The sequence below is a fragment of the Leopardus geoffroyi genome, chromosome C1 (genome assembly GCF_018350155.1).
Source record: "Leopardus geoffroyi isolate Oge1 chromosome C1, O.geoffroyi_Oge1_pat1.0, whole genome shotgun sequence".
NCBI classification, from domain to species: domain Eukaryota; kingdom Metazoa; phylum Chordata; class Mammalia; order Carnivora; family Felidae; genus Leopardus; species Leopardus geoffroyi.
In genome coordinates this window covers 91,838,068-91,862,186 of record NC_059328.1, presented here as the reverse complement: position 1 = coordinate 91,862,186, position 24,119 = coordinate 91,838,068, and the positions used below count along the sequence as shown (strand labels likewise).

General features: G+C 38.2%; 1 protein-coding gene across 1 annotated transcript in view; it reads left to right on the top strand.

Moving 5' to 3' along the window:
• Positions 1–24,119, top strand: part of VAV3 (vav guanine nucleotide exchange factor 3) — a 353,758-nt gene that overhangs the window by 243,178 nt on the left and 86,461 nt on the right. Inside the window, exon 19 of the mRNA XM_045478481.1 lies at positions 3,794–3,839. Coding sequence (XP_045334437.1) covers positions 3,794–3,839 — 46 coding nt within the window. The remainder of the gene's footprint in view (positions 1–3,793; positions 3,840–24,119) is intronic.

Here is a 24,119-nt window from a genome sequence, read left to right as displayed (position 1 = left end):
AGTTTTTAATAGCTACAGGATCTGTAGGCCTTCATGAGCCCTCTTCATGTTCATCCCATGTTCTATTCTGGAGTGCGCCTTCAGAAGCTGCCTTCAGCTGTGGGAAGTAAGATTATTATTACCTATCTTTTTTAACACATATGCACTCTAAATCCATTCCTTAATTTGTTTTTGTTTTTTTTTACTTTTAAAACTGAGGAACCAAAGCCAGTTCCATAGCAAATGAACCTTTTGCTTATTTTGTTGGTAAAATCAACAGAGAATTAAGTTTATCCCAAGAGGCAAGAAGAGATTCTTGGATGATAAAAGTATTTCTTTTAGAGAAAGACAAGGTAATGGGTAATGAAGCAAGAAATAACTCAAATGCTTCTAAAATTAGGTTGGTTGGTTGTCCCCTCCCCTGCCCCTTCTAGTTTGATCAAAGAAGATTGAGAAAGTTCTAAAGACCATTTCTCCTGATCTCATGGGGCTGCATTTGACAGCTCCCAGGGATTGCCTCTAGGTGTGCACTCCTGTTTTCTCTCCTGTCCCTGCTAGGGACAAAAGCTCTGTCCAAGCTTTTGAGAATATAGGTGAGGGAGGGGAGTAGGTGGGATGGAATATGACAGAATGACAATTGAAATTAGCATTTTAAAATTGTTTATGGTCTGCTAAATATTTACAAATTTTTTTACAATGTAGAATAGTTTTTAGATGCTTTGTTTAAAATTTTTTTTAATGTTTGTTTATTTTGGAGAGAGAGACCGAGCATGAGCTGGGAAGGGGCAGAGAGAGAGAGGAGGACACAGAATCCAAAGCAGGCTCCAGGCTCTGAGCTGTCAACACAGAGCCTGACATGGGGCTCAAACCCACGAACCCTGAGATCACAACTGAGCTGAAGTCTGATGCTTAACCAGCTGAGCCACCCAGGAGCCCCTGGGTGCTTTTAAAGTAAAATAAATCTCCAAAGGCATTTGGTATAAGTAGCTGAAAAAAAATTTTTTTTCAATACAACAAATCATAATTACACTCATTCTTCCTGTAGAAAAATTTGTTTTCGGGGTCACTGATTTTTCAGGAGGAAAAACCTAAAACATAAGCAGTAGGGCAATAACTTTAGAAAAACAGTTTGTAATTTGTGTGCATGTAAACAGTCAAAATACCATGAAGTTAATAGTAATGATGATGATGATATTATTATTGTTATTATCATTATTAACAACAACAGTAAAGTTGTCACTTAACTGTGTGCTGGAAGTGTTCCAGGCATTTCACAGGACTCATTTAATTCTCACTACAAATGCTGTGAAGTTGCTATTATTATCCCCATTTTATAGGTGAGAAAACTGAGGCACAGAGATGCTCACAGTCAAACAGCAGGTGCCAAGTGACAAGCTCTGAACTGGAACTCAGGCAGTCTGATTCTGGAATCCATATTCTTTTTTTTTTTTTTTTAATTTTTTAAAATATTTATTTATATTTGAGAGAGACAGAGTGTGAGCAGAGGAGGGGCAGAGAGAGGGAGACACCAAATCTGAAGCAGGCTCCAGGCCTGAGCTGTCAGCAGAGAGCCCCATGCGGGGCTTGAACTCATGGACTGCGAGATCATGACCTGAGGTGAAGTCGGCCGCTTAACCGACTAAGCCACCCAGGTGGCCCTAGAATCCATATTCTTAATAATTATACCATGTTCAATCTCTCTCTCTCACTCTCTCTCTTTTGGATAGAGTGTGCACACGAGCAGGGGAAGAGGCAGAAAGAGAGGGAGACAGAGAATCCCAAGCAGGCTCCACACTGTCAGCGCATGACCTGAGCTGAAGTTAAGAGTTAGATGCTTAACTGACTGAGCCTCCCAGGCTCCCTTCTCTATTGTTTTTTTCATACAGTGTTATATCAGTTTCAGGTGCACAGTGCAACGATTCATAGTCCTGTTCATTACTCAGTGTTCACCACATAAATGTACTCTTCATCCCCTTTATTTCAGCCACCTCCACCACCCCTCTGGAAACCACCAGTTTGTTCTCTGTACTTAACAATCTGTATGTTCATTTTCTCTTTTTTTCTTTGTTCATTTTTGTTTTTAAATTGCCCATGTGAATGAAATCATATGGTATTTTATCTTTCTCCGACTTACGTCATTTAGTATTATACCATCTAGGTCCATCTGTGTTGTTGCAAATTATTCTCTATCTCAGTCCTCACTTCAGGTAGTATAGCATTGGTCTTAAACCCAAGTGCTCTTTTCCACATTTTAAATCTATGATTTTTAAATGGTACTAGTTTGGGGATTCCAGGAATAAGGCCCTAAGGTTTTATTCCTTTCTTGCCTCCAGCATTTTGATTGTATACGGTATAAGAGCACAGAAAGACAGCTTCTACTGTACATTAAGAAGGTGAAGGGATATGTAGGAAGTAAGTAGCAACATGATATCCATCATTATATATTTTCCTGTTGAAAGTATTGTCAGTTGTGGTCATTGTCCTTTATAGAGAGAGCTCTGCAAAATGTTGCAACATTTCAGGGAGAACAGATATTTTCATTGAAAGCAGCTTTCTTCCAAATTATCAGCTATGAATCTTGGATTCTCACGCTTCTCCTTTTTGTGCCTTGTCTACCAAGAGCCCAGAGAGACATTTTCTTCTCACTTATAACAGTTCTCTTTATACTAGTTTTTCCAGTACAGTTACCCATCTTGCTCAACACAGGTTCACCGCTGATTTTAAGGATCATATTGGGCTTTTTCAAATCCATTGTGAAAGTAGTTTGGTTAAAAACAAAAATTGTAAAAATTTCTTCAGTTTTCTCCCACCTTGAGAATCCTGAAAGTCTGCTCGATGAGCTTTGAGACAGGAAGGCTGTAAGAACCTATTTCACCCATTTAACTTGTGAATGAAAACAACAAGAAGAACCCTAAGAAAAATCCATGGTTAATATGTGCTTAGCAAAGCCACGTGTGCTCTGAATGAACCCAAGTCTCCTCCAAACACAGGCAAAAACCCCAACACAGAGAGAAAAAAAATATAAATTTTGTGGTCGTTACAGACTCAGCATTTCATCCAGTTGTATAGTAAAAAGTGATAAGTCCTTATTAATTAGTGAGATTACTTATTAGGTGGGAATGAATTTAATTATTTGTGAAATGGAACATAAAACCACGCATTTTCAAACATTTAAAATTTGTTTTGCATCTTATTTATAATTTTTGTAATGCACAATTTTTCATATGGCTTTCTTTTCTATGATAAAAATTAACTTTCATGTTTCACAAGCTGCATGCCTGTTTTATTTCTTAAAGTATTGAGATGCAAGTGACCATATTTAAAACACCATTCTCAGTTAAATGTTTGTTAAAGTCAGAGCTTCAGATCTTGGTTTTGAGGTTGTATATCTTCTCTAGTCTCTGGCCTGTCAGGCCTCAGAAATAGCTGAGTTAGAGTTTTAGACATCACATGTCTTTGCTGGGAGCATTTTCCAACCAAGAATAGCTACTTGGGCTTTGTTCTAATAATTCCTGTGTTCACTATGACTTCCAAAAAAATTTTTTTTGTGCCATAATACCCAGAGATGGCAAATGAAAAGATCTTTTCTGTGGTGTTATATCAGCAACATCAATTATAGATGTTCAAGTGAAAGACTTATTAGAGAAACAAAAATGTTAAATTACAAACACGGTAGAAGCACGTTTCGCTCAAATTCAGTCATACTTTTAAATGGAAAAAGTGAAACATTTATTGGCCTTCCGAAGTATCACATATTAATACAATTTTACTAATGCAAAATCTTTGTTTTGCTTTGTTTCACTTTTCTGCATAGAAACGGACCAATGGACTACGAAGAAACCCGAGACAGGTGGATCCAGGTGTGTTTTTGATTACTTGTCTGTAGTCATAACTTCAGTTAAGTGATTATGAAAGTATATGGGGATTGCTGTAGAAGGTCAGACGGATTGTTGGCCTTTGTTCCTGGCAGTTTGGTATGTGATGAGTGACCAGGAGGTGCAAGTCTACTGTGTAAATCATTTACCTGACAGTGCTTCCTGGGATAGGCTCACGTGATGAGTAACCACCAGTACTGCACTCAAGAACCAGCCATTGAGCTGGGTATTTACTTGCTGAACAGCTTCAGGCTCCCTGGTTAATGCCAGTATATCCAACACCCTCCCCTTCTTCCCAAATGTGGAAAGAAAATCATCCAACAAGCTAGCATTTAAAAATTAGCATTTTCTTTTTTTTTTTTTTTTTTGTTTTTTTTAATTTGTTTAATGTTTGTTTATTCTTGAGAGTTGGAGACAGCATGAGCAGGGGAGGGGCAGAGAGAGAGGGAGACACAGAATCCAAAGCAGGCTCCAGGCTCTGAACTGTCCGCACAGAGCCTGATGCGGGGCTCGAACCCATGAACCGCGAGATCATGACCTGAGCTGAAGTCAGATGCTCAACCGACTGAACCACCCAGGCACCCCCAAAATTAGCATTTTCTAAGGGGGTGAAGGAAGTTCATAAACTAGACAATTTTGGTACCCTCCTCTTTTGGGAAAATACTTTTCTTCATCCTTCATCTGTACTATTTTATAATAGAAGAATGAATTTAAAGACTTGGTGAACAAGTATCCTCCTTTGAGACCAATTATTTGTCTGCAGAGAGCATACAGTTGTTTTCTATTTAACATCATGAGGTTTATCATTATTTTAGTATAATTATTTTTCCACCCATTAAACAATGCCTTCCTCAGTTTAATTACCAAAGGTTTGTTGTGTAAATGGTCTTACTATTGTGGGTAAAGGGTACTCATGGCCAAAGGATTCCAAATATATGAATTTGATAATAAATCAGGTGGGGCATGAAGCAACCTTGCTGGAAAATAATCTGGATTGTGTGTTTTGTTTTCTCATCATAAACAGCATTCACCTAGTGGTAAACCTGAGCTTTCAAAGCATTCTAGCTTTTAACTGAAACCACACCCGTGGTAGCCATGCCAATTTATGAGCTGTTGGAAAAGATTTATAGGACCTTTGTTGCCTCTGGCTAGAAATTGCCTCACTTATGTCCTGAGATCAGTTTAAATCTTTTAACTACAGAACAAAATTGAGGCCATTAAAAAAAAAAATAGGTGTTCTGGTTTATTTTAATAGTTCAAAATTCCCAACACAGTACCCTTTGCAGAGGATTCTGCAGTAATATTTAGAAGTGACTTCTTCAGTTCTATTTAGTATGAGTGCATGGCTGTGAACAGATTTTTTTCTTCTTATTTTGTGTGAGGTGTAATTTATTTTTATTTCAGAAAATGATCTAACCTTTACAAGTGTTATTTTAAAAATATTTTCTCTTTCTTCTGTGGACATTTTAATTTGTTTTCTTCCAGGGAAATGCATTTCTGTAATGTGTCAATAGGAACACATTTGACTATTAACAATTGACTTTATAGATGGAATTTTTAGGAGCCCTTAGCTTTTCTAAAGAGAGGTATAGTGAATTCACAGATGGTAAGTATAACAAAGTGGACCAGTAATATAATAGTGTATGCTCAAGTTCATGGCTTTGTATATGTACAGCGGCTCTGGTATTCCTAATTGTCCACAGATTTTAGAACTTCATGAAGAATAAACTTAAAAATACAAAAGATGTGGTCCGATATGTTTGTAAGGGGAAAGAAACATGTAGAAACATGCAGACACACCCACACACACACAGATTGTGTATCATATAGTTTTCCATTAGGTATGGTAATTATATATGAGCATTTTCTCGTTTCTCTACATTTTTGAAAACAAAAAACAAAACAAAACAAAAACAAATCGTTGATCTTGCTTGTTGTAGATGCTAACGTGAAAACAAGTGTTTCTCTCTGTAGGTGTCTTTTGATGTCTGGCTGAGTTATGTGTGCATCTTTGTTTCTTTCTGTTGGCAAGTTGCTAGCTTTTTGGTTCAAAGTTAACCCTTCCTTGATCACTGCCCTGCACTGAGTTGGTCTTGAGTATCATTTAGCATATTTTCATAGTTTTTACATTCATTCCAAGACGTTTAAATGAGAAATCTGTAAAATTGAGGCTTTCTCAGCAGGGACAAACTGTTTGCAAGGGGCATTATTTGCTGCTCATGCTTTTACCATGGAAATTCCTTTCATCTTTTCTAGCTGATTTAGTTGACATATCTGAGTGAGAATACATCTAGTGATCTAGTGTTTTCCAGGGCCTCACTTGGGGTGGCTTGTACAAAAGACTGACTAACTGTAAGGCCTCTCGTTTTGGAAAGGAACTTAATGCATAGTTATATGGGCGGTAGGTGCCTAAGAAGTGTTTGTTAAGTGAATTAATGAATTGTTGTATGCTTTTTGTGCGTGCGTTGGCTCTCTTGCTTTTTAAATTCCTCCTGCTGACAGGGGCGCCTGGGTGGCGCAGTCGGTTAAGCGTCCGACTTCAGCCAGGTCACGATCTCGCGGTCCGTGAGTTCGAGCCCCGCCTCGGGCTCTGGGCTGATGGCTCAGAGCCTGGAGCCTGTTTCCGATTCTGTGTCTCCCTCTCTCTCTGCCCCTCCCCCGTTCATGCTCTGTCTCTCTCTGTCCCAAAAATAAATAAAACGTTGAAAAAAATAATAAAATAAATTCCTCCTGCTGACAAAGTGCACAAGTACAGTAACGGAGCATTGAATAATCTAGGGGTAAGAAGCATGGCTCTGAGGCACAGTGACTCGGGACTCAGCTTAGGTGCTCACTTGCTGTTGACCTGTGGCAATTTCTTCCCCTCTCTCTGCTGTCCTTTCCTCATTGAAAGGATACTAATAATAGTACCTACCTTACAGAGTTGTGAGCATGAGTAATAACTGTTACATGAGTTAATAGGCATAAAGCACTTTATAACAGCCCCAAGTATGTAGTAAATAATAAGGGGTGGCAGTTATTATAATAATTACTTTATGGTAGAGCAAGGAGCTTAATATCGGACATTTTGTCATGCATAGAAGAATCAGTGATATTTGCCAGTTATTTCTTTGCACACAGACCCAGATTTTTATGTTGAGCTTCCATTGAGGCTAGATGTTAAATAAATAGAGTTGCTTTCAGATTTGCCAGTATTCCCTGCTTATCTGATGGCCATGATATTTTGTGTATCTTTAAGAAGAGAAACAATCAGGGGCGCCTGGGTGGCTCAGTCGGTTGAGCGTCAGGCTTCGGCTCAGGTCATGATCGCCTACTCCGTGAGTTCGAGCCCCGCATCGGGCTCTGTGCTGACGGCTCGGAGCCTGGAGCCCGCTTCAGATTCTGTGTCTCCCTCTCTCTCTCTGCCCCTCCCCCGCTCATGCTGTGTCTGTCTGTCTCTCTCTCTCTCTCTCTCTCTCTCTGTCAAAAATAAATAAACATTTAAAAAAAAAAAAGAGAGAAACAATCAAGACTGGTGGTTGAGAGTTTTTTGGTGAAGTTAGAATAGTGTTTGTGATTGCATTATAGAAACAAAAGAAAGAAAAACCTCCCAAGTTGAGAACATGTTTGTGGGGTTCTGCTCAAACCAAGAAAAATGTGAGCTATGGGTTTGCATCGTGTGTTGTTAGCACATATAAAACATTGACTCTTTATTAATAATTGTGGTTAATCTTTATGGGAAATACTTGCAAATGGCTTTGCAGTTTATTTTTTCTTGTCTTCTATTGTGTGCTAAGAAAATTACCAATTTATGATCTTGACTGCTTTTATAAATATAGTAATGTGTTAGATGCGAATTGTGGTAGCTCTTTTGGATATCTTAAATATAGCAGATATTTTCATCAGTTTGTACTTTTCTTCCTAAGACAGATGTTGGTTTCAGGAAAATAACACTTGTAAGAGACAGATCAATTATTTCAGGAACACGGAGGTGCTAGGCCTTTTTCGAGAACATGAGATCATAAATCTCAAAATCTGAGCACTGGTGTAATATTTATCACTAAAAGTTGCACTCAAGGTCAAAGTTACTAATTAAATTTTAATACTGAATTTTAAACGTTCCCTTCTAAGTATGAAAGATGAAAGATTTATTTTTGTTTGCATGTGGCAAGTCTGTATTCCAGGACATGTGTTCTTTTTGGTCAAGCCCATGTTTTTGTCTTATTTGCAGCTCATTGCATCTTGTATTTAAGTCCGCAGTCACTGGCTTTAAAAAAAAATCAGGCCAATGTTCTGGGTAGTGCTGCCTGAAGAGTAGATGGAGTAGATGGCAAATATTTAGGTAGCTCACATTGTCTTTCTGATCTTAGGTTACCCATGTGATTGATGATAACCTTGAATAGTAAATGAACAGGTAATGGTTTAAATGATGAAAGAGTTCTTTCTGAGAACTGTGCTTTTCATATGCTTATTGTAACTTTTGATTACAAAGAGAAACATGTGGCTTGGAAAAACTGTCTTTTCTTATTCACTGAGAAGATGTCCTACAGTTTCTTAGCAGAGACCCTTCAAAGATGGTCACTTTCTCTTTCAGGTGGGTAGGATTGATATGTAATGCCATTTCTATTTCTTGTATGAAGAAAGGATGTCAAGAAATCTTTCTTTCATTACCAGCTTCCTATATCACAATAAGCACCAGCAATATCATTAATTATAAAACATGGCCCTTTTTTATAAGGAATTTATAGTCTGCCTAAAGAAGGAATAGATACAGGAGCAAAGTCTTAATTGCATAAATGCATATATAAATGTGCATTTGAAAACATTTTAATATTATATACTATTTTATATACTGATTCACTGTGCTATGGCATACTGCCATAAAAACAGTGAATAGTCCGATAAACATATAACAAATCCAGTTATGTAGTATGTGCAAAGAAGCAAATGGAATTGGAAGAGAGAAGCTCACGAGGGCTCATATTGCTTTTAGGCTGGGTTGTCTATATATGCTTTTATTTATATAAATAATTTTGTTACACTGGTTTATTGTATTGAATTATAATAATACAGTTTTCCTTAATATTTTAATGTCAAACAATTGATGAACTCATTCCAAATCTGAACAGAATAATTGATTTCTTTTAGATTGGATTCTAAACATAATGTCAATTTGCTCAATAGGGAAATTTTGTGTTTTTAGTTTCCAACTAGAAAACATTAACAAGAAAAGTAGCAGCCCAGGATTTTAAAACTCACAGACCTAAAAATACATTTTTTTTCCTTTCTCATGGGGGAGACAGATGTATATTCTTGAAGGCTTTAGAAAAATGAGCTTTTGTCTATAATAAATAAATAATAAAATATCCATAGATTCTGATATTTCCATATTAATCAGTCAGACCTACTTCTGTCTTTTCTGTCACCCCTAAAACTAATTTCTCATCAAATATAAATACTAATCTAAATATTGGGAGCATAATTGTAAATGTGTAAAAATATATTTCACATTGAAAGAATGAACTTGAGAAAGCTGGGACAATAGAACCCAGTGAGTGATTAAGATTCATTGCACAGAAATGAGAAATCCAAGCTGTGAATGAGTGCTGGGAGCCTGCTCTGGTTTTCAAAACAGTTGATTTGTTCTCAAGCTTCTATTAAATTATAGACGATAAGACTAGTTTTGCACTAAGGCGATTGATCACCTCGTACCTTTCTCATTCCCTTTACAATGATGACAGATTTCTATAGTGTGCATCATAGTCCCATGTTCACAGCTCTTTTTGGTTTGAAGAGGATTTGTTTTGCCCCTTAGAGTCTCAGGGAAAGCTCACAAAGGGTCACTATTGCTATTGGCTGGCAGCTTTGGCACCTGGTACCTTGCCAAGTTGTTTTTTTTTTTTTTTTTCCATTGCTCAGGTACCTCCAGCATAGGAACCAAGGCGAGATGAATATTTGAAGACATGCACAAAGGTGTTTTAGGTGGGAAACACAGTATTAATAATGTAATTATTGAAACAACAAAACGTTTGGAAAAGTATATATAGAACCTACCTCTGGGTCATTTATTCACTTCTAATTTATAGTTCCTTTTTTAAAAAAAGTTTTTTTAACATTTGTTTATTTGAGAGAGAGACAGAGCATGAGCAGGGGAGGGGCAGAGAAAGAGGGAGACACAGAATCCAAAGCAGGCTCCAGGCTCTGAGCTGTCAGCACCGAGTCCGATGCGGGGCTGGAGATCACAAGCTGTGAGATCATGACCTGAGCTGAAGTCAGACACTGAACCGACTGAGCCACCCAGATGCCCCGTAATTTATAATTTCTGTTACAGTAATCGTGTCTTCAGGAGATAATGTATTAAATACTTGGAAAAAATACACTAAAAAGGAAGTCTTGAATGTGGTGAGCTGCTTTTAGCATTTATCACTGATAAAGTATTCCTTGCTTGGAAGGTCAGGATGTCTTGGGCTTCCTTTGCAATATCTATGGCCCTGGTAATAAAATAATATTCAATTTCCAAAGAAAAAGAATGTGCTATATAAGGCTAAGTGCACACACACAAAAAAAACTTGAGAAATTTCTTGTGGGTCATTGTCCTCTGAGAACCAAGTAACTTGGTTCCAGTGTGTTAGTCTGAAGTAAGGCAAATGGAAGGAACCAGTTAAGTCAAAACTATAGGCTTCAAATGACAATATTGATACAAATAATATCTGATACCAGGAAAACAGGACATCGGTAAAATAATCATTAATATGATAATGGCTTATAATTGTATAGTAGTTTTATATACAAATAGGATGACTAGCAAGTGAATTAGAATATTGGATGGCAGTTTGTGGAATTTCTATCAAAATGACACATTGGCAAATATATCTTTCAGTATATTCAAATCAAGTTGAGTTTTAAAATTTTAATTTGAAACAAAAGAATTTATGTTCACCACTAACAGTTGTTTTCTACAGATAATTTTTCTTTTGGGATTCATTCTTTTCTGCGTAGATATTAGAAATAGATGGAAGTTAACCCATCTTTGAGAAACTTGGAGTTTTGTTGGAGAGGTAAGATGTACAAAAATAACATGTCAAGCAGTGTACTGTGTGGTATATGATGAACCACCAAAATGTGCCGTGCAGGTTATAAGTGGTATAGTTGACCGAGAGGGCAAATGAAGGAGAATTCATATGAAGCAAAGGACACAGACAAGGAGGCAAAATATCTGACAGGCACATCAAGAAAAGACAATTTATATGGAACTACAGATGTTTATTTTATTTTATTTTGGCAAAAGTGCAGATGTTTAAATAAAGTTAACTGTCTGTTATTAGGTTTGGGTCAGCTCAGTTCGTTAAGCACCCAGTATGCATTGTCAAGCGACACACATTTCAAACTAGGAAGACAAGAAAAAAGAAAAGATGATTTCCACGTGAAATTTGTTTTTGGTAAGAAAGAAGGGCTATGTTCACGAGAGAATCGTGGAGGGGAAAAGCAGAGGTTGAGTTTGAGCAGGCTTTAATGTATGGGCACATCTGGTTTTATTGTGTTTTGCTTTACTGCTCTTCCCAGATACTGTGTTTTTCACAAGTTCACGGTTTGTGGCAACCCTGCATTGAGCAAGTCTGCCGGAACCATTTTTCCAAAAGCATCTGCTCACTTCGTGTCTGTGGGTCATGTTTTGGTAATTCTTTCAATATTTAAAATTTTTTCATTATTACTGTATTTGTCATGGTGATCTGTGGTCAGTGATCTTTGATGTCACTATTAGAGTTGTTTTGGGGTGCTGCAAACCATGCTTATAAAAGACCACAAGCTTGGGGCACCTGGGTAGCTCAGTTGGTTAAGCGTCTGACTCGATTTCGGCTTAGGTCATAATCTCATGGTTCATGGGGATCGAGACTTGTGTCAGGCTCTGTGCTGTCAGCAGAGCCTGCTTGGGATTCTCTCTCCCCCTCTCCCACTGCCCCTCCCCCCTTCTCTCTCTCTCTCTCAAAACAAATAAACTTAAAAAAATTAAAAATAAAAGACAGCAAACTTGATCGATAGATGTGTCTATTTCTGACTGCTCCGTTGACCATCGGTTCCCCATTGCTCTCCCTCTCCTCAGGCCTCCCTATTCCCTGAGACACAACAATATTGCAATGAGGTCAAGTAACAACCCTATGATAGCCTCTAAGGAAGGGTCCCACACATCTTACTTGAAATCAAAAGCTAGAAATGATTAAGCTTAGAGAGGAAGGCATGTGGAAAGCCCAGATAGGTAAAAAACTAGAGCTCTTGCATTAGTTAGACACGTTGTGATGTAAAGGAAAAGTTCTTGAAGGAAATTAAAAGTGCTGCTACAGTGAACACGTGAATAATAAGAAGGTGAAACAGGCTTATTGCTGATCTGGATAAAGTTTTAATGGTCTGAATTAGAAGATCAAACCAGCCACAACTTTCCCTAATCCAGAGCAAGACCTTAAGTCTCCTTAACCCTCATCTCTTCAATAGAGAGGCGAGGAAGCCGCAGAAGAAAAGTTGAAAGCTAGCAGAGTTTGGTTTATGAGGTTTAAGGAAAGAAGTCATTTCCATAGCATCGAAGTACAAGGTGAAGCAGCAACTGCTGATGTCGGAGCTGCAGCAGGTGATGCAGAAGGTCTAGCTAAGACAGTGAGTGAAGGTGGATACAACAAACAATAGATTTTCGTCCTGGATGAAATAGGCTTCTATTGGAAGATACCATCTAGGACTTCATAACTAGAAAAAGTCAATGCCTGGTTTCAAAGCTTGAAAGGACAGGCTGACTTGGTTGTTAGGCGTGAAGGCAGCTGATAACTTTAAATTGAAGCTACGTTAATTTACCATTCCAAAAATCCTAGGGCCCTTAAGAAGTAGGCTAAATTTACTCTGGGCTCTGTCAGGAGAACAACAAAGCCTGGATGACTGCATATCTGTTTTACAAGAGGGTTTACTGAATATGTTTTTAAGGTTTTTTTAAATTTATTTTTGAGAGAGAGCGAGAGAGAAAGAACAAACAGAGGAGGGGCAGAGAGAGAAGAAGACACAGAATCCAAAGCAGGCTCCAGGTTCTGAGCAGTCAGCACAGAGCCCAAGCGTTGAGACCATGACCTGAGCTGAAGTCTGATGCTTAACCAACTTAGCCACCCAGGCACCCTAGTTTACTGAATATTTTACGCCCATTGTTGAGACCTATTGCTCAGGAAAAAAGTATACCTTTCATAATTTTACTGCTCATTGACAATGCATCTGGTCATGCAAGAGTTCTGATGGGAATGAGTGACAAGATTCGTGTTGTTTTTGTGCCTGCTGACACAACATCCATTCTGCAACTCATGGGTCAAGGATTCATTTTGACTGTTCAGCCTTATTATTTAAGAAATACATAAGATAGTGATAGTGATTCCTCTGATGTATCTGGGCAAAGTAAATTGAAAACCTTCTGGAAAGGATACTATTAAGAACATTCATGATTCATGAGAAGAGGTCAAACTATCAACATTAACAGGAGCTTGGAAGAAGTTTATTTCAACCTTCATGGATGAATTTGAAGGTGTCAAGACTTCAGTGGAGGCAGTAACTGCAGATGTAGTGGAAACAGCAAGAGTACTAGAAGTAGAAATGGAGCCTGAACATGTGAGTGAATTGCTGCAATTTCATGATCAAACACAAAGAGATGAGGAGCTAGTGTTGATGGATGAACAGAGAGTTTTCTTGAGATGGAATCTACTCCTGATGAAGAATGTTAAAATGATTACAAAGGATTTAGAATATCCCATAAACCTTAGTTGATAATGCAGTGCAAGGGTTTGAGAAGATTGACTCCCACTTTGAAAGATGTTCTACCGTGGGGAAAATGCTATCAAACAGCATCGAAATTGTTTGTGAAAGGGAGAGTCAATCGAGGAGGCAAACTTCATTGCTGTGTTAGTTGAAGAAATGGCCACAGCCACCCCAGCCTTCAGCAGTCACCACCCTGACCACTCCGTGGCCATCGACATCAAGGCAAGACCCTCCACCAGCAAAACCATGATGACATGTTAAGAGCTCAGATGGTGGTTAGCAATTTTTAGCAGTAAAATATTCTAAAATTAAAGTATATAGATTTGTTCAGACATAATGCTCTTGCACACTGAATAGACTCTGGTATGGTGTGAACACAACTTTCATACGCACTGGGAAATCAGAGATTCGCTTGGCTCTGTTGCGTTACTTTATCATGGTGGTCTGGAACTGAATCTCCTGTCTCTCTGAGGCGTGTGCCAGTACATCTGTCACTGTGTACGAGTGTCAGACATGTTCCTCCTTGGGCATACCATGGCTGGATTTTCTGCTTCTCCTACTTTGTCCTTTTTCCATTTGTACACTCTTCTGATTGTCTTCTTAGTATCAAAAGAGGTAAATCTGGAGGGATGGGCCTGAAATGGGAAGCGGGGAGTTCTGCCAGTCTCGTCCCTACTCATAGCTTTAACTTGCAGGGGTATAAAGAAAAGAAGCTTTCTTTTTTCCCAGTAGCTTCTTGTAACCTTGTCACTGTATCTATATATGCATTTGATATTCTCCTTTGGATGCAGGTACTATGTTTTTAGAAGGAGGTAATCCCTTCGCTCCACCATTTTCTACTCAAGTGTTAGTGTAGATTGGTCCATTAGATTAGAGAACTGAGGAAATGGGGCCTAACACAGCATGTTCCTTGGAGGCACATGGGAGGAAAGGAACCTTACCCATTGGAAGGATAGGGTGAGAGTGGTGGAGAGGCAGACAATGCAGCCCTTGAGGCATTAAGTTAGCCACAGCCTGCCTCTGGCAAAAAGGAACAATGAGGGAAGAAAGGGAAGAAGAATCTTCCTAGTTCTGTCTGTGTTAGGTACTTTGACCTACATCAACATTTTTAGTCATTGGAGGCAGCCCTGTGCAGTGGTTTGGGCCGAGGACCCTGCAGTGACATACATCTGGGCTTATGTCCTGCCCCTCTGCTTACCTGTTGTACAGTCTTGGGCAAGTCAACCTGTTTTATCCTGTCTAAAATGGGGCAAATAGCAGACCTCATGTCATTGTAAAGATGATATGATCTAATAGAGCATTTATTAATGGGATTTAGCACATAGTGCTTTATAAATGATGGTGGTGATGATGGTTATTACTAATACTTAAACATTCCTGTATTAATTTTCCATTGCTATCTAACAAGTTGCCATAAATTTAGCAGCTTAAAACAGTACATATTTGTTACCTCAGGGTTTCGGTGGGTCAGAAATCTGGGCATGAGTTAGCTGGGTCTCCTGCTATATGGTTTCTCACAAGCCCTCAGGATGTTAGGGCTGTATATGAAGGATCTGAAGGCTCACTGGGAAAAAGCTACTTCCCAGCTTGCTTACATACTTGTTGGCAGGATTCAGTTCCTTTTTGACTGTTGAATTAGTTCCTCCATTCCTAGCTCACTGTTGGCCAGAGGCTGTCCTCAGTTCTTAGCCACATGGGCCTCCCCAACATGGCCATTTCCTTCATCAGAGTGTGCAAGGCAAGAAGGTGATGGAGTCTGGATGGAAGCAGGATGGAAATTCAAATCGTATGTAACATAATCATGGAAATGACATCCTACCCCCTATTTCTTGGCTAGAGGCAAGTCATAGGTGCTGCCTACATTTGGAGGAGGAGATTAACAAGTCTGTGAATATCAGGAGGTATTATTGGGGTTCAGCAGGGATTATTTATTAATCAGCAGGGATTGTTGAGTTTCATCTTAGCCTGTCTGCCACAAACTCAGATATTGCTATTTTTCAGTGGAGTAACCTCAGCTCTGAGAGGTTTAAGTAATTTACCCAAGGTCACACAGCACCTGGCTGGTACCAGGACTTAATTGCAAAGTTTGGCTCCAGAGACCTCACTCTTCTAGAGATCTTCTGTGTCCCCTACTTTATGCCAGCTTTTGCATGGAGGACAGCTTATTTCCTGGAGTTCAGCTGTATAGTACAGTGGAAAATTAGCAGTGTGATCGGGTCTGTTTTGCAGAGTTCATTAGTGGCTGCTGTTACAAAGCAGATTTATGGGTGATTTTATTTTATGCATTGTTAATTTTGAAAATGTTAATCTGAAATTGCTACAGTATTTCAATTAATTTGGATGATTAAAACTTAGCACCAGAAGAATCTCTAGCAGAAGATAAGGCAGCTAATTAGAGGTTCTGAAACAAACAACTGTAGACACTGGCACTGAAACATGCTGGGTGGAACTCGCTCTGCTTAACAGTTTTGAAATGGAAAGAATAATTTCTGGCAGTCTAAATATTAAACTTGAGTGCATTTGACTTTTTTTTAAAAGCCATTTTAAGAAGTTAATTATTTAAGTGAATGTATAATTTTTTAATATCGTGCATTTCTAGAAAACTGCCTTCAGATTGTTTTGGGTAGCTGTAGTTGGTGACAGAAATACAATAGGCATTCGTTGTCCAGGTATTTTTCTTGTATCTCATATCTCATGCATTTTCTATATGTTGTTTCCGTTTATTTTTTGAGTTTAAAGGTGAGACAGCACAGACTTAAAAAAACAAAACACTTGGGGCGCCTGGGTGGCTCAGTCGGTTAAGCGTCCGACTTCAGCCAGGTCACGATCTCGCGGTCCGTGAGTTCGAGCCCCACGTCAGGCTCTGGGCTGATGGCTCAGAGCCTGGAGCCTGTTTCCGATTCTGTCTCTCTCTCTGCCCCTCCCCCGTTCATGCTCTGTCTCTCTCTGTCCCAAAAATAAATAAACGTTGAAAAAAAAAAACAAAAAAAAACAAAACACTTGATCTTGTTTGATAGAGTTTTGCATTTTGAAGGATTCTAAAAAATTCAGAAAATATAAGGAAGTACAGAAAAACTTCCTGGATGAATTGCCTAGAATTCCCTCCCTCAGATAATCACCTTTATGTTGTTATTTTGTTACACATTTTTCCTAGTACTTTTATTTTCTTGGTGTGTAACCATATGTTTATAAAAGGTCTGTATTTTCAAGATGGTATTCTGCTTTTATCACTTAACTTTGTGTCATGAGCATATTTGTTTATTCACTTGTTCATTCAACCGTTTGATACGTATGCAGGCACAGTGTTAGATTTACGGGGATGAATAAGAGGTGTTTTCCCTAACACAGCAGTGTCATGAAGATTTGAGATGAGGTAATCAGGTAAGATTTGAGATCAGGTAATCAGGTATGATTTGAGATCAGCATAATACAGAGGCTATGCTTAAGAGGGGTGCATGTTTCAGATGTGTGGACATCAGGGAATGATGTGTGAACTGAAAGGATGTGAGTAGGGGATTGACAGAATATGAACGGAGACAAGAAGGCTGCAGGAAGAGGGAACAGCTCCAGCAAAGGCCCCTTGTTGGAGGAAGCACAGAATGGCTAGGGCTTAAAAGGGGGAGCTGTGTACCATGAGAATAACCGAGTAAAGGTCTTTATTTCTGCATCAAGAAATTTGACTTTATTCTGAAGAGCAGAGTGCGGCTTTCAGCTAGAGGACATGGTCTTCTAAGATTGGTTGAAAAGATCATCCTAACCATACTGTTAAGGGTGTACTGAATCATTAAATAGTCTTAAAAATATCAAGTAGTTTTAAAATCATTTCTTATTGGACAATAGTCTAATTTTCATTTTTATGTATACTATTTAAAGAGTATTTATACATGAATATATTTGTCCATATGGCTGATTATTACTGTTTAAGAATGGAGTCACAGAAGTGTAATTTCTGGGTCAAAACTTAATGAATTCCTATACTCAGGATATATATGTTGCCAAATTGCCCTTTAGAAACTTTACATTGAATTATATCCCCACCATTTTTGACATACGAGATCATGTCTTAACCTATGCTTAATGACACTGTATTTTTCTTTTTACTTTAAGTCATTTGATGAGAAAGGAATAGCATAGTACTATTTATATCATTGTAGTTGATATAATGTAAATTATTATGATATATGATTACTATTAATATAGATCCTTTTTAATGTTTATTGGATGTTTATATTGCTCTTCTGTGAATTACCTGTTTATACCTTATCCATTTTTCTATTCAGGATTTAGTGGATTGATATAGTCTTACAAATAATCTTTACAAATAAAGATTTATTTGTAAAGATTATTTGTAAGACTATATAAATATTAATGATACCTGGCTTATGTTATTTTTATATGAAGTTTTAATATTTGCTGTCAAAATTATTGATATTTATGGAATTCTTTTTTTTTTCTGATTTTGTGCTCAGAAAGTTCTCCCTTTCTGAATTCTGTTAAATACTTCTTGTCTTATTAATTTATGTAGCATTTAACCTATGTCTTTTGACTTCTTACGTAAGTAATAGATTAAAGTTGTGTGAACAGCTCCAAAATATACATCAAAATATTTTAAGGATTCACAGTACAACGCTTTACAAAATTTAAATTTACCCTTTTTTTGTATGTTGCTTAACAGCCATTTTATATTGTATACATTTTATTTTGTGCTTTATTATATATGTAAATATATATGTATTTTTTGCTCAAATAATTATCTTGTGCAAAATCTGTCATAAAATGTGTAGATGATAAGTGAATAGTATTTGAAACAAATACAAGTATTTAATATTGAGATACTCAACATTTTTTGTTTGTAAGCTATGACAAACTAATATTCCTTCTCCTAGCCTTTTTGGAAGTAGTAGGAAAAAATATTTTGTGTTTTGAGTTCAGAGTATCTCCCACCTCCCATTGCTCCCTTTTCCTTTATAAATTTACATCCTCCTTAATGTTACAGATCTCTGGTCATGTTAATTTACACAGCAGCTTCTGGGCCTGTGACTAGACTTACTATTTTAAAAGATTTTTGTTTTGAATAATTTTTCATTAAAGTAGGAAAATTTCAGCTTCTTTGTTTGAAAGATGCTATAGATATTATTTTCAAAACAATGTGGAAATTCTGTATTTTAGAGCTCCAATGTGGAAAGTTTTATATGATGCCATGAAAACATTAAGTGTTTAATAAATAGTCTTCCCTTGGGAATCCAGTTGTAAGCAGATAGAATAACAAATTCAGTATCCTATCTGGCATATTCCTCCTGATGATGTGTTCAGGTAACATGCCTCTGGATTTTCAGATATCAATAGTTTTGTTTGTAGCTTCCTACTGTTATATTTAAAAAAAATTTTTTTTAATGTTTTATTATTTTTGAGAGAGAGAGACAGAGCACAAGCAGGGAAGGGGCAGAGAGAAAGAGAGGGAGACATAGAATCTGAAGCAGACTCCAGGCTCTGAGCTGTCAGCACAGTGCCTGACAAGGGGCTTGAACTCACAAACCATGAGATCATGACCTGAGTGGAAGTCGGATGCTTCAAGACTGAGCCACCCAGGTGCCCCTCTTCCTAGTATTTTAAATGGCCCAAAGGAATCATGTGATGTCTTCAAATCAGGACAGAACTTTTCTTCTTGGGGTGGAGAATTCTTCTTTGTTTGGGGCACATTGACAGGTTAGATGGATGAAAATAAAAATATTCATGTATGTCTCCACTACCACCCCCTATTATATTGCTAACATTACAGTTTTTAACTCCTAGAGGAAGAAACTTGCCATTTAAAAAATGTAATGCTATGCTCTGGGGATCCCATTTTTAAAAAGTTGTGAATCTTCCATTTAAATTGAAGCAGTATCCAAGAACAGAATCTGGCCATTGGTTTTGAAAATACAAAATGGCAACACCTTCTTGGAATCTCAGACTGTTCGAGGATGTTTTTTTCTAGAAAAACAGGAAGAAATTGGGAAAAAAAAGCATATGGACTCAGGTTGAGCATATGAGACATTTTCAACTTGAATCCGCACTTTACTCATATTTGTAGTGTGACTTAAAATTAATTTTGGTGAAGCATTTAGATTTGAGAGAGGAAAAAAAATCCGTATCTGGAACTAAATCAACATTTGTGGCATCTCATTAATCACTGCCTTATGTAACCACTTTTCCCACCTAAAGAGAAGCTACTGGATGGGAAAAGTTTGTAATATTAATGCCAAATGCAGATCTTCCTTCTCCAAAAAGGAGTTCATTAATCATCATTGAAGCACAAGAACAAACATACTTCGTGTCTCTTGCCAATTTTTTTCAGTAACATTTTTGAAAGGCAAAAAAAAAAAAAAAAAACCCATGTTCAATTTTTTATCTTTATTTGAAAAGGTTTTAATTTGGCTGTTATTTAATTTGTGATGACGTTATGTAAGTTTAACATGCTGTGAGAATGGGTGTGCGTAGTACATAGCAATATAGGGTATTGATGGAGTTTGGACTCCTGAATCAGGGAAATCTGTATGCAGATTATTGGTTTTGTTAACTTTCTGACTAGGTGGTCATAACATGCAGAACACTCCAGGCACAGTGCTTGACACAGGGTGATTGGCCAATAAGTGGCAGTGACAGAAATTCCTACTCTCACTGGTACAGAGCAATATGGGCCTGCGGTTTGAAAATATGCTTTTAATCCAGGCTTCTGTGTAAATCTTTGGGCAAGTTCATAGCTTCAGTTTCTCAAATGTAAAGTGGAAATAGTCACCTTATGTACATCACGGGGTTACCATTTGGCTCAAATGAGATAATCAGGATCGAAAAACCAAATCTAGTCATGATGTACTAACCTGTGTGATAAAATCAGTGCCAAGTCGTGAGATCTTCATTATTTTTGCCATAAATCTTAGTCTCTCAATGTTAGAGTTATGTGTTTGATAAGTGCTTTTGATGGAATTGTAGGGTCAGCCATGCAGTTGTTACCATTCACTGGAAATTTCACTGCTCTTTCTTTGTAACTGTCTTTACATCTGTTTTTCTGTCTCCTAATTAAAAAAGAAATGATTTATAAATGAGAAAAAGTAATGAGTATTACAGAATTGAGCCAATAGATGAAAGCAATGCCAGCCTAAAAGAAAGGAACCATATAAGCTGCATGTAAGAAAACAGATGCACAAATTTAATTTTTTTTTTAACGTTTATTTATTTTTGAGACAGAGAGCATGAACGGGGGAGGGTCAGAGAGAGGGAGACACAGAATCCGAAACAGGCTCCAGGCTCCGAGCTGTCAGCACAGAGCCCGACGCGGGGCTCGAACTCATGGACCGTGAGATCATGACCTGAGCCGAAGCCTGACGCTCAACTGACTGAGCCACCCAGGCGCCCCTAGATGCACAAATTTAGACAATCATAAATGGGAAGGAAAAAAAAAAAAAGGAAATCCTCATGTGCAAGAAAAGGTGGCTTCTGTCTTTGTTTGTAATCTGTTTGCTACCAAGTATCGGGGGTAAGAATGGATCTGTGGTGAAATTGTTAGGCACCATGGAGAAGTGTTGATTTCTTACTTGTCCCTTTTAGAAGACATGCCCTTGTTCATTTCTGTGGCTTCTGTTAAAAGCATCATTAAAAACTGAAAGAAGAACAAACATTTCTAAGGTTGTTGCTGAAGATGCAGCCATGAGGCTTTGGAAGATCACAGGAGACAGGTAAAGGTCGGGTCTGGCAACAATGGCAGGGAGCTCTTTTTGTCTCCCATAAAGCAGTAAAGGATAAAGAAGAGATCATATGGATGTGTAGCAAAGCTTAGTTCATTTTTAAAGTCAAAATAGTTTGGAAAGAAGAGGTTGAGCAGAGTAGCACAGCAGGAGGTTTTTGTAAGATGAAGTAGAATTAAAGTGTAGGCAAGAATTATTTTCTGTCTTCAATTTTAAAGAACACCATCCTATCCCATCTGTCTCTTTTTCCTGTGTTGTTCTTGACCTTCTTATCAGCGCTTGACTTTCTTCCTTGGGGATATTCCTTGCATAGTCAGCACAGACTCCATCTGAAATCTTGAGACTCACACCCGTATTGCAAAAGAGTTGAAGAGAATTCAAAGAAACATGTTCTGCTAAGTAGCTTGGGAACTAATTGTTCCAGGATGTTTCTGTAATAAGACACTGCCAGCTAGAAGCCAAAAAGTCCATGTAACATGTACCAATCCCATGGTAGGATTCACTTAAAAATATAAACCGAAGTTAGTATTAAGCCTTAGAAATTCCTACTGACCTGTTGACATTCCTTTGACAATAAATCTTTCTTGAATGTCACTTCTCTCCTTTCCAATCTGCACGTAGACCCCAGGACCTTGCTCTCAGTTTTTCCTTCTCTCTCTACAATGAGGGAAAAGGTGATGGTTTGCTTATCTCTCATGCTACACATTTCATTGTATGTCACAACTTGAAATTTTTAGATGTGATTTATAGGTTCATCAGCATGTTGGTGAAGTAACCAAGGGATAAATATTAGAGTGCTATTTATTCATGTACTAGAATTTTTATATACTTTATTTTTAATTTGCGCAACAAAACCTGTGGAGTAGATATTCTTGTTTTTACAGACAAGAAAGCTTCCCTGAGAGGTTAAGGCCTGTGTCTGAGTTCACATAAAAATTTTATATATTTAAAAAAATTTTTTTTTAATTTATTTATTTTTGAGACAGAGAGAGAGAGCATGAACAGGGGAGGGTCAGAGAAAGAGGGAGACACAGAACCTGAAACAGGCTCCAGGCTCTGAGCTGTCAGCACAGAGCCTGACGCAGGGCTTGAACCCACAGACCACGAGATCATGACTTGAGCCAAAGTCAGACGCTTAACCGACTGAGCCACCCAGGTGCCCCCAAAATTTTATATATTTTATATAAAAATACAATAAACATTTTATATATATGTTTCCGTAACCAGTTAAAGCATTAGATGTTTTTAACTCATTTAGGAGTCTTGCTGGGGGGTGGGCGGTTAATCCACTAAAAATTAGTGTATTTTATCAAGAGATTTATGTTGTAGCCAGAATAGTCTCAGCCATGCATCATGCCAGGTGCTCAGGGGAGGGATGAAGTGAGCTGCGTTAGGCTACAGGGAAATAATCCTGGTCAGAGTAAAGAAGGATAAGCATTCTTAATTGCTAATCTTAGGAGGGAGGAATATGACCTTGATGTAAGGGCTCCTAGGCAGGAGGGCGTTGCTCTTGCGTGACAATGTCTGTATCCCAGGTGAGAGAGGCCCACCTGAAGTGATTTGACAGTCCATCAAGGGCTTCTCTGAAGGACCTCAGTGGGGCAAACAGGGGCAAAGAGGCACAGAGATGGCCTCTTAGGTCCCTGCCAACCTTGGGTCACTCCCATTTCTGGACAAGAAAGGAAGCTCATTTCCTACAGCATTCTAGAGCTTTCATTAGTGTGTCTTTGCTTTGATTTTAATATAATTAGGTAATAAGATCATAGGAAAATATCAGGAAATGACCCCAAACAAATGTAATAAATGCTGTTTCTGTTTATTCTTTATAAATATTGTCTTTTTTCCTTAATATCTTCATTAGGATTTGTGTAGAAAACAGGGTTTGAGCATGATTTTGGCATTTTAAATAATTTATAGAGGATGATTGTTAATCCGTCTTGTTGGTCATGTCTGTGTGGATATAATCCTAACGTGAACTATCATCAGTCAAGTGTCTCAATCCTCAATTACAGCAAAATTCCTTACAACCTGTTTACGCTATTTTACATAAAAATTGCATCTCATCTTCTAGGCAGATGTGGAGACCTTGTTGGATTTTATTTCCTGCATTATTGTCCCATAACAAGCATGATCTTAAATTCAGTGTGTGGGAGCCCAGAAAATATAACTGGTTAAAAAATTAGGCTTCGTCATTGGTGTTGTCCAACTCGGTGCTTAGCTCTGCCACTTAGCAGTGCACCCTTGGGAAGCTGGTCAACCTCTTTTGCCTCAGTCTGCCTTCTGTTGCATAGAGTCATATTGTATGTACCTTCCAGAATTGCTGTGTGTAGATTAACTGAGCTGGTATATTTGTAGAGCATTAGCATGATGTCTGGCTCCTTCGACACACTTAATGAATGATGGCTCCTGTCAGCACCTCTATCTTCACGATCCTGGGTCTGGGTGGGTGTGGAAGGCAAGCTGGAACCTGTAGAGATGGGACCCAGGCTCCAGACTCCTGAGGCCGGTGGCGATGCCGTGCTCTTGTTTGTTCTGCTTTTAAGCATCTTGTCCCATTAGAGCAGAGGCAGTGCTACAAGCTGCTAGCTCCCACATGTCTTGCTTCTCGTGCTTTTGTGAAACTTAATGTGCATGAATTCCAGAGCGAGGCTGCCTGGAATTCAATCCAGACTGCACCGTTTGCCAGCCCTGTGACCTTGCTCAAGTCCCTTAACCCTTCTGTGCTTTAACTTCCTCTTCCTTAAAATGAGGGATCACAGTAAGACTCACTTTATAGGATTATCAG